The 10,488-nt window shown below is 44.2% G+C and overlaps 1 protein-coding gene across 2 annotated transcripts; it reads right to left on the minus strand.

The window, feature by feature from the left end:
- Nucleotides 1-107: 107 nt before the first annotated feature.
- Nucleotides 108-9,637, minus strand: si:dkey-94f20.4 (synembryn-A). 2 transcript variants are annotated; one of them, XM_062414027.1, is made up of 14 exons: nt 6,063-9,637; nt 5,401-5,495; nt 5,244-5,291; nt 4,332-4,349; nt 4,140-4,229; nt 3,428-4,044; nt 3,029-3,164; nt 2,710-2,898; nt 2,367-2,461; nt 1,737-1,887; nt 1,541-1,636; nt 1,276-1,420; nt 807-1,086; nt 108-513 (listed from the first exon to the last, which is right to left on the minus strand). In XM_062414027.1, the coding sequence occupies exons 2-14, from the start codon at nt 5,488-5,490 to the stop codon at nt 372-374; spliced, it is 2,097 nt and encodes a 698-aa protein (XP_062270011.1). In that variant the 5' UTR covers nt 5,491-5,495; nt 6,063-9,637; the 3' UTR covers nt 108-371. The 2 variants fall into 2 exon arrangements, with proteins under 2 accessions (XP_062270011.1, XP_062270012.1); XM_062414028.1 differs by lacking the exon at nt 4,332-4,349.
- Between the last annotated feature and the right edge of the window lie 851 nt (nt 9,638-10,488).

The raw sequence follows: 10,488 nt of genomic DNA on the forward strand, positions 1-10,488 counted from the left end.
CAGACTTATTTATGGGTCTCAGCTCATCTGACTGAAGCAACATTATAAAGAGGCCTGAATAAAACAGAACTTTAAAAACATTTATCTCACAAAATGTCACAACAAAGACGATTTCAAAACTTTATTAAAATATTTTATGTTCATCATGTTATCATGACCTACTCTCAATTCAGAATACAATTCTTGACTCAAACCACTGTGACCTTAAATGGCTCTATATTCTTCTTATAATTATTAACTCAAATAAATAAAATCACAAATAGATTTTTACATAATTTCTTGTGTGCAGTTCCCTAAACCCCTTAACTTTCATATCAAACTGAAGAAACAGAAATACCGAAAATAATTAGATTGAGGGACTTTGACATGTTTCAGTTCTTCTCTCCTTCCTCTGCCTCTCCGTCATTCTCTGACTCAGACCTCATCTCCTCACCGAGGGAGTTCTCCCTCAGGCCCGACAGTTGGACCAGCTTCCCCTCTGAGTCCACTCCCATTGTCTGAACGTTGTTACTTCTGCAAAACACCAGGAGGAAAAAGAGATTAGAATTGAACCATTGTCGAAACTACCGGTTTGTGTTTCTCCTTTAACTTTAACGAGATAAAGAGGTTATTGAAATAAAAAGGGAGAAAACTGTTTGACACCTATGAATATATCTAATACATGCGCAACAAAGGATATACATGTATAAAGTCAACCAATCATATCCAGTTCATAATTGTATATTTTCCTCCCTTTGTTGGTTTGTATTTATTAAGGTTTAAGCTCTCCTGTTTCTCAAGTCAAAGTCTTGTGTCGTTTCACTGACCTGGACAGCTTGTTGAAGAGCATCATCAGCGTCTTGGCCTCCTCCTCCTTCTCCTCCTCCGTCATGCCCTCCATGGGGTTCGAATGCTCCACCTCCACCCGGCCCGTCACGGGGTTGATGCGATCTTTGACCTGCCGGTACTCCTCGGTGTCAGAGTCGGAGTCGCTGGAATAGCGGCCGGCAGAGCTGGACATTCTGTGCCCCTGGCCGCACAGCAGCCCCCTGGTGGCCAGCAGGCCCGCTGCGTTGCCGTAACCTGTGTACTTGACAAAACGCCTCACTGGAGCAGGAGGAGGAAGAAGAGGAAGAAGAGGAGGGGGATGGGGGATAGGGGATGATGGTGGAGACAAAGAACACAAAAATGAAAGTTGATGAAAACCATCTGCTGTCTTTTTTTTTATCTTAATGCCTAAACAAGTCAGTTTAATGTCTCTCTTTTATGCGGAGGAGGTGATCAGGTATGTTTTACCGTTTTCCTTGCAGAGGACAAAGAGGAGGTCTGCAGCACAGTGCTTGACGTCTGTATCCAGGTGAGTCATGAGACGGATCAGACGATTCTTCACCGTTGAGCCTTCCTCTGGCCGGTGGGATACGTCCGTCAGAGGAGGCAGGATCTAATGATGGAGATCAATTATAATTCCAGTTATTTAGAATATTATAGAATAAATACTGGGTTCCGATATAATCAAAATGTTGTGAGGGGGGAAATGGGCAGTTGAAGGGGAGGCTATTACATGTTTCCTGATGTAGTGGCGTGTTTCCCTGTGGGCCCTGCAGCTCTCTGTCAGCAGATTGAGGATCGGTGTCAGCTTCTCTTTGATTTTATCACCCTGAGGATCAAACAAGTCTAAATTGTAAACTTTAAAACACAAAAATCACAAACTAATTCAAAAGTGGCCAAACATCTCTCTTTAAATCCTTAGCCCTCACCGACTCGAGGCGTCTCTCCATGAATGTCAGCAGGATGTGCACACAGTCCATGTTGACCCCCGGGCACTGCTCCGAGTCCGGATCCCGAGGAGCCACCAGCAACACGTCGAGACACTGGAGGGGCAGCGCCGACAACAGGTTCACTGTGTGACTGTGGCAGTGAGAGAGACATTAAAACACTGTATAATCAAATACTGGTAAACACAAAACTCCAGAAACTGATCAAATTACTGCTAACATGCACTGAATAACATTTCACTCTGGTCTGTTTCTAAGAAAGATGGACGGATTACCACCGCACTTCTAGGAATGTTTTTGTCACTTTCCTTTAACATTCATTCACATTTTTCAATATTATCTTTTTTTTTCTCTGGGAATAATTCATTGTTCTTGATGAAAGACATCAGGCATATTTATGAAACTGATATGTGTGCAAATTGGTGCAGCTTGATTTCATTCAGAGGACTATTGGACCTTGGCTGAGGTTTGTGCTCTTCTCTCTACTACTCCATATAAGTATTAAAGCTGTGATCTGTCAATTTAAACTGAAATAAAGTAATATAAAAACTATAAAGATGATTATAATTTTCATTTAATTCCCCTCTGTCCTTCCTCTTGGTTCTCCCTCACCTCTGCAGCTCATCAGTGTCGTTTGACAGCGTGCACTTCCTCATCAGGCAGAGACGCAGGATGGCCACCAGGTGTCGGTAAAGAGCTGCATTATCCTGAGAAAGGAGAAAACAAAGAGTGCAGATTATTTCTCTCTTTAAGTGCAGTTGAAAAGGGGGGATGGCACTGTAATAACTAACTAACTATGGTGAAGAGTTTTATCTTGTGTCTTCATCAGAACATGTAGATTTCATGTGTTTCATCAGAGAGAGGCAGGAGTGACTGTTTAGTCTCTTTCCTCTTCCTCCTCCTACTTATTTCCACCACACCTGACAGGTTTATCACACCCCTCTTGCGCACTGACCTCGCTTGGCTCCTGTCTGTGGCTGCTGTAGGTGATGTTAAAGAGGATTTTCAGTATCTCTATGACACGCTGGGAGGCTTCCAGGGAGATTGGATTTGCCACCGGCTGCAGCTCACACTCGTACTGCTCCTTCCACTGCACCTCCAGTCCGCTCTCTAGGGCCGCTGTGAGGACTGGCACCCCGCCCTCCTGGAGGAGTCAGACAAAGATGAGTGGGGGAGCAGGACAAGGTTCCTGTCGGTATTAGACAAAGCGACGGTGGAGGGGATTGTTACGGTGGAATGATCTGCCAGCTTTACAACCAGCAGGGTTTCGTTACCTGCTGGAGCTGAGTTCTGAGCTCAGGCCGCAGAGCAGTGATGAGGAACATCAGGCGTAGTTCATAGAACTGAACACTGGAGGGAGATGAGGAGCTGACGCTGGTGGACAGACACTCCATGAGACCACTCAGGAGGCTGATGGGGGGGAAAACAACAGTTGCTATGTTGATTTGTACAAAAGCCAAATGAAGGGACACGATAACTTATCTCTGAGGAACTGGGCACACATTAGTCAAAGCCTGTGCTGTCTATTTATGTCTCAGTGATAAACTCACAGGCCTCGGAAAACAGGAAGAAACTTGTTGCTTACACAGGAAACATGGTGCATGCATATACAGTATACTATATATATATATATATATATACACGTGTTATGTTGGATATATGTGTGAGCCCACCTGAGAGCACTGAACCTCTCCTGTGCCCAGGTGCTGTTGTACACCACGTTACACAACACCTTCATGGCCTCTTTCCTCAGAGCCTCCTCTCCCGACTCCCCGTCCTCCTCCTCCTCCATCCCCTCCACTTTGCTCTCTCTGCGGTCCTTCCTCCCTCGCTCCAGCACCTTGTGATGGATGCTGCCTCGGTGCCTCTCGTTGATGCTGGTCCTGTGGTTCCCAATCCAGCTGACGCTGTCCACTTCCTCGCTGTTGACGATGTTGTCTTCACTCTTGGCGTCCTCGTCTATGGCCGAGCAGTCTTCGCTCTGGTCGTTGGCCTCGACCTCTGCGTCGCCTTCCTCCTCGTCCTCGACACCGGAGTGCAGGACTTTGGCCTCGGCAAGGGAAGCGATGATGTTGTCGTAGAAATCAGAGTCGGGGTCGCAGGCTTCATCGCTGGCATCGGTTGTGGTCAGCCCTGCTAGTTTGGCCAGAGTCAGCAGAGCTTTGTCCGTCACAAAGGGGCCCAAGACCTTCTTGTCCCTGGACAGGATCCTCAGGGTGCGTACACACACCCTCAGCAGATGACATTTAACTCCTGTTCTAATAAACCTCAAGAGGACAACAGCTAAATTCTGCAGGAACAGGGAAGCAGACGTTTAGTGAAACTACATTCTCCAAAGGAGCAACTGACAATGTCTGTGCAGCAGGAAATGATGGCGGCTGTTACCTGTCTGAGGATGAAGCCACGATCCTCCTGGTTATCCTCATCACAGTCGGAGTCAGAATCAGCGTATTCCCTCACTTTATTATGCCTGAACTGGAGCAGAAAAACACAGGATAGATAAGTTCCACACTTTATTTCATAGAATGAAGTAGTTAAGGTTAATGAGCATCACAGAGCAACACTAGCAGCACTTACCTCTTCTAGTTTTCTTTGCTTTAGGATGTGAAGGGTCGATTTTTTAATGCAGAAGACAGAAACAAATATTAAAAGTTCATTTTTAACAAGAATCATCATCTCTCTGGGGTCATTCACACAAAGCTTCATTCAGCGCTACTATGCTTCCAACACACACTGTGAGCAGAGCCGTCAGGGCCGAAGAACAATGTGGCGTGCCCACTAGAGGAGCCGGAATCGCACCAGGGACCTTCTCGTTAGAGGAAGACTCGCTTTATACTTCCAGAGTCACAGTTGCCTGGTATTTAGCTTTTACGAAAAGTCCTCGGAGGAAAATTATAAATAGATATTAAATTATCCTAAATTAAATATTCAATAAAATATTAATTAAATTATATTACAAATTACATTCAATTCATTTTAATTAAATCATACAAAAAATACCAGCTGAATTGAAAAATTATTATTTTTGTATTTTTCCTCCGGACTGCCTCTAACATCTATAAGCTCTAAAATCATTTCTTTTAATCAGCAAAAACTCTCAGGGAAGTCCGGGCTGACACATTCCTTATTTTTCAGGACTTTCCCCCAAACCCAGAAACTAGAATATGGGGTCTTCCTTTACAGTGGCTGCAAATGCCTGAGCTGACTGTGACGAATAGATTAACGTGCAGGACGCTGGTCACTCAATCACTCTGCCTGTGCTCAATCTGCCTGAGCCTGCGAGGAGAGCGGATCAGGGATACAACTGATGCAGCAGAATCACTAATCACGGACAGACTGTGTGGGAGAGGGGGTGGGGAGGGAGGAGAGGGAGGGATGACAGCGTATGAGGTGGGGGGCTCAACACCGGGTGAGGTTTAATCAAGGAACACTGGGAGGACAGGGGACAGGACTGCATCTTAGTCAACAGGCGCTGGCAGGTAAACGTACTTTCCTCCGGTCCCGCTCCTCGGCGTCGAAGAAGAAGCACTGGGCGTACTGTTGGGGGGGGGGGGTGGGTGGCAGAGAGGACCATGAAAACATGAGTTTACCAAGCAGCAGTGTGTCATCGAGACGTTAGGACATGTGAGTGTCTATGGGGACTCACCTCTTTGTTGAACTCCTGCAGCTGAGTCTGAACACCGATCTCATCCCCCCCCTTAATGCACAGGATAATCCCCTCCACGTCTACATCCATGGCTCCTGCACGCACACACACATACAGGGGCCATAACAAAATTAAAGTTACACAACAATGATGATGGTGATGACAGAGCTGATCCATTAGTCACATTCTGCAGTCACATCAGCAGAATTTGTTGCTGCAATACACTAAATACACAAGTAAAGGGGAAATTAAAGAGAAGAAAAGATTCTGTAAAACACTCGTCATCCCATCACATCATCAAAACAGGTTGAATCACTGTTCCCTGGCTGATTCAAGCTGAAATCTTGATCTTTATCAGGACAATTATCCATATTGATTATGTTCTAAACAACAGAAAATTGAAATCAAGTTAAAAATGTTGATATCACCCACATGCATAATATAGCTTAAAGACTGATTTCCCCCGCGAGTTAAAGTTTAGTTTTAAAATAAGGATAAATGATGTGCTACACCTCCTTACCGTGCTTTGTACAATGCATAAGCAATATATCGATATACAGTCTATTCAACCTTTGTTTTTTTGCCAATAAAAGACAAAACATGGCGATGACTATTGATAGTGTTTCAGGAAAGACTTTCACATGGAATGTGTTCACACTCACCTCCGTCCGTTCACTCTATCAGCCAGGTGTCGTACCGTACGTGTGCCAGAACCACCTGGAATCTACCCAAACAGCTCAGTTCAGCGTGTTCCTCTGCGTTTCTCGGTCCACATGCGCAGCGTTCAGCATTCGAATTTGTTCACCTCACTTTCCAGTCGATCTCACACACTCACTCTCCCTCACACTCTCCCTCACACTCTGTCACTTTAATCCAGGAGAGATGCAGTAGCCATGGAGTGGTTATGGTTTTAATCCACTAATGGACTCTAGGCTTATATCTCTCTGTGTTGACCCTCCGACCTTTTACAGGTTTTCCAGACTGCCGCTGCACAACTCTTTCTCTCTCTCTCTGTCTCGCTCTGTCTGTCCAGCGTCTATCTCTTTCACTCACAGCTGCTGATGGCCGAGAAAACACTAAAATAACCATTAAGATTTGGTTTTAATGTCGCTTCTCTAGCTGTTGCGTGTTGGAGCTCCTCTAAGCTGGAATTGAAAAACCTCGCTGTGAAATGTGTTCTCAGAGTCGTCAGTATAGTTTACAGCTTAAAACATGTGGATTTGTATTAAGTCCAATCCGTCATAAATGAGAACGTACAGTGAATTACTTTTTGTGCACTCTTTATTATCAAGATAATGTTTGTGTCTACTCCCACAAGATGGAGCCATTTACGGTGCAGACAATTTACTCAGAGGAGTATTTATCTCTAGCACAATGTAACTGCACGTTATAAAATGTAATGCGTTTTGTTTACTTTCGACTGTCTGAAATAGATGTTTTACACGCTTTTGGCAGAGAGTGGTGAGTGACCTGAGAAGCTGAGAACTGTGAGAAGATGATGTGCTAGTGTCAGACGGACCTTCCTGGCAGGATGCTCTCTCTTGTGCCCAGTGGGCAGAGGAAACAGGGCAGAGAGGCTGAAGTGGCCGGCTGGTAGCCGCGGGCCTTTCAACAACAACAGGATGTGTGTCAGCGAGAGCGGGAGAAAAGTCAGAGGAGTTCTGACAAAGTGTTCTCCTGGAAGCAAACGCATATTCCCTACAAGAGGAATTGACCGCTTGATATATCGGATATCAACAAGTCGGTGCTACAAGGGGGTGAAGGACCTTCGGTGACCTTTCAAAACAAGCATTGTTCCTGACTTACGCAATCCAGGACTGTCGACTTTAATCATCCTGACACAGACTCATCTCGTGACTCGCTGTCATAACACCTGGGGCTCTCAATACTGCATGTAGCCTTAACTCAACTCCCCACTGTACGTTCTCAGGGTCAATCCACCTTGATGAAGCTATTTTGGACAGACTGTTGATCTCTTTGTGTATTTGTGACATATATATTTGTATCCCAAATGATGAGCCCAGAGGATATTATATCTTTATATTTTATATCATGGTAAATATCTAAGGTATGAAGGCTGGGAAATAAATATATTTATCAAAAATATTAATATTCATATATAGTCATTTTTACACTTTGTTTATACTAAAATAATGACTAAATTTGCTATGTATTTGTTATCCTCTTGAAGTCGCCCTCCATGCAAACATGTGCTTCAATTGTCATTACTTCGCTTGAATGTCTCATCTTCCCTTGGCCCTGTGACATATTTGCAGAGTTTGACTACAAGATTAAGATTAAGATTAAGATTAAGATATGTTTATTTATACCAAACACATGCACAGGCATGCACAACACACCCATGCAATGGCAGGCCAATTCAACCTCTGCATTTAACCCATCTGTCTGCAGGACACACAGAGCAGTGAGCGACCATGTACGGCGCTCGGGGAGCATGTGTTGGGGGAGTAAGGTGCCTGGCTCAGGGGCACTAGACAGGGTAGGGAGACTCTTGGATTTTTGGACAGATCAATCCAGGTTCGTTTTTTGTTGTCTCTCCGTGGAGTTGAACCTGAGACGAACCAGAGACCTTCTCTGCCCATAGTCCAAGTTTCTGCCACTAGACCACCGCCTCTCCAAGGTTGTTTTCATTCATCTGCATAAGAGAGAAGGTTTCTCTGTGCTCGTCCGTGTGTACTGTAAATAGGAGTTTAAGAAATGTACCTGTGATGTGAGATCATTTTGTGTCATCAAAATTCCCAAGGAGCTAAGCATGGGCCGATAAGGGAAAAAAGGAAACTTCCATTGGACCTACAGTGAAAAACATCATGTGTATGGATACATGTAGTTCGAGTAAGCAAACACACACTGACAATAAGATAACCTAACATTATGACCCCTTCCTTTTTTGCTACATTTGCTGTATTTTTTTTTTGCTTTAGTTTCTTGATGCTATTGATGTTGTTAAGTAATGTTCACCCTCTTATTTTATTTTAATAATAATAAACTTATATTACTGCTTTGCGGTTAAAGGCCTCCACCAGTCAGTGCAGTCTCTGTGTAAGTATTTCTTCATACTTTTTCCCAGATTCATATAAAGATCACTTTGAACTTTACCTTTGACGGTTGGAACATTATCCCTTTATATTTGAGTATAAGTATTTTTTAAGCATCATTATACTTATTTGTTCAGTTTTATTGTTCTCCTCCTCCCTAGCAGCAGGTTTATTTTATGTACACAAAGTACAATGAGAGCAATGTGAGCACAGAGTCAAATTACTTGTACGTGTGCACATGCTCAGACAATGAAGCCGATTCAGACTCTGCACATGTGACTGTTGTTCCAAGCTATTGAATAGAGAAGTTAGTATATACTTAGGATGTATTTACTTGGGTTTTAAAATTATTCCCCTGTTTGTGACCTATTTACTCAAGCCCGGCAGCAGCAGAGGCTGTGAAAACACATTATAACTGTCTGCAGACCAGTCATAACATCTCAGAGGAAATTATTAATCAAAGTACGTGTGAAATCAGTTCTTATTCATGGGAAATCAAAAGGTTTCCTCATCATCTGACTGCCTATGCTGTGGTGTGCATGCCCGACAGTGATGGCTCAGTGCTCTATACTCACGCTGCCCAGATGGCAGTCACAGGAAAGGATACACAATAGACTCAAGAGAGGATGTCGTGATTTAGTGAGAAGAGAGATAGGCTGGGAGAAACCGTGTGGAGGCTGGACAACATTAAACGTGACACCGGCTCCCCCGTGGATTTACTATCCTATAAAAAGATAAAGAAATTATGGGAGAACTTCCTGAAAGAGATGTTCAAATCTGGCAATCCTGAAAAGCTAATTATTCCTTGTTGCTGTGAGCAGGGGGGGGAAGAAAAGACATAAACCGACATAAAGTGCAATAACTTGATCAAAACAAATTATCCTTGAGGTGAGGGGTAAGATCGAACAGTTGTTTTTCGAACACTGTATTTAATTTGGGGGGTGGGGGGTGGGATGAAGGACATTTCAGGAATAAACATATTGACGGCCAAAGTGAGTCAAAGGAAAAAACCCACAGGAAAGCGGCGGCGATAAAGAAACGCCTGGAGGAAAATCAGTGCTATTCTGGGCCCGCCGGGCTTCCTGCAGGTGATGGAAATGAAAGAATGATTTTCTGGAACAATTGCTCAGCAGCAAGTGGAGTGAGGGAGAGGAGGGATGGAGGAGGATGTGTGTGTGTGTGGGGGGGGGGGGGGGTGGAGCAAAGAGCCAACATAAGAATCAATGTAAACATCACACGAGGTACAAGGTCACTTTGAGTATAAGTACAATACTAGGTATGGTTAAATAGGTTGTTTATGTTAGTATCGCAGCTCGTGTAAATAGAGGATAAAACTGCCACCCAGCCGGTGATTAATGAGGTGGAGTGGGTCAGTGCGGTGTGATGACTAGGGACGGACACGCCCCCACACCCTGCCATCCCACTATAAAAGGACCAGATGTGGAGCTAGGTGACTGGAGACAGGTTTGAGCATCTCAGCAATCTGCAAAGCACTACAACTGCACATCTGGATTGATGGTTCACTCAAACAGCCACAGCAGGTTTTTACATTTTCTTGTTGGTGAGTATCATTCTTCATTTGTGTTATTTCTAATCTGATAAGGTCTCTAATGCTCATACTTAAGGTGTTTATTACACGTTTGGGATAATGTCTAATGTATCTGTGTTTTTATGGCTAATATTCAGTTTTTAGGAATTAAGAATAAGTCTGTTGAGGATAAATTATTTTCTGCCACAGGCCAGTGCGGAATGGAGATAATTGTTCTGCTGCTGCTGACCGTGCCTTTGACTGCTGCCTCACCACTTAGACTGACTGAGAGGTAAGTGATGAACAACATCACCAGACACACTTTTAGGAGGGAGGAAACAAAAGCTTCCCCATGGATCAGTTTCCCTGAATCTTATATCATCGTAAATCTGAGTTGTACACCTCATTCTGTGGGATCCGCAGGTCAGACGCAGACACCGTCCTCTCCGGGGACGCTGTCCAGGCTTCAGGTGTGAAAAGGACAGAGGACACACGGGAGGAGCA

This window comes from Platichthys flesus, chromosome 20, assembly GCF_949316205.1.
Source record: "Platichthys flesus chromosome 20, fPlaFle2.1, whole genome shotgun sequence".
Taxonomy (NCBI): Eukaryota; Metazoa; Chordata; class Actinopteri; order Pleuronectiformes; family Pleuronectidae; genus Platichthys; species Platichthys flesus.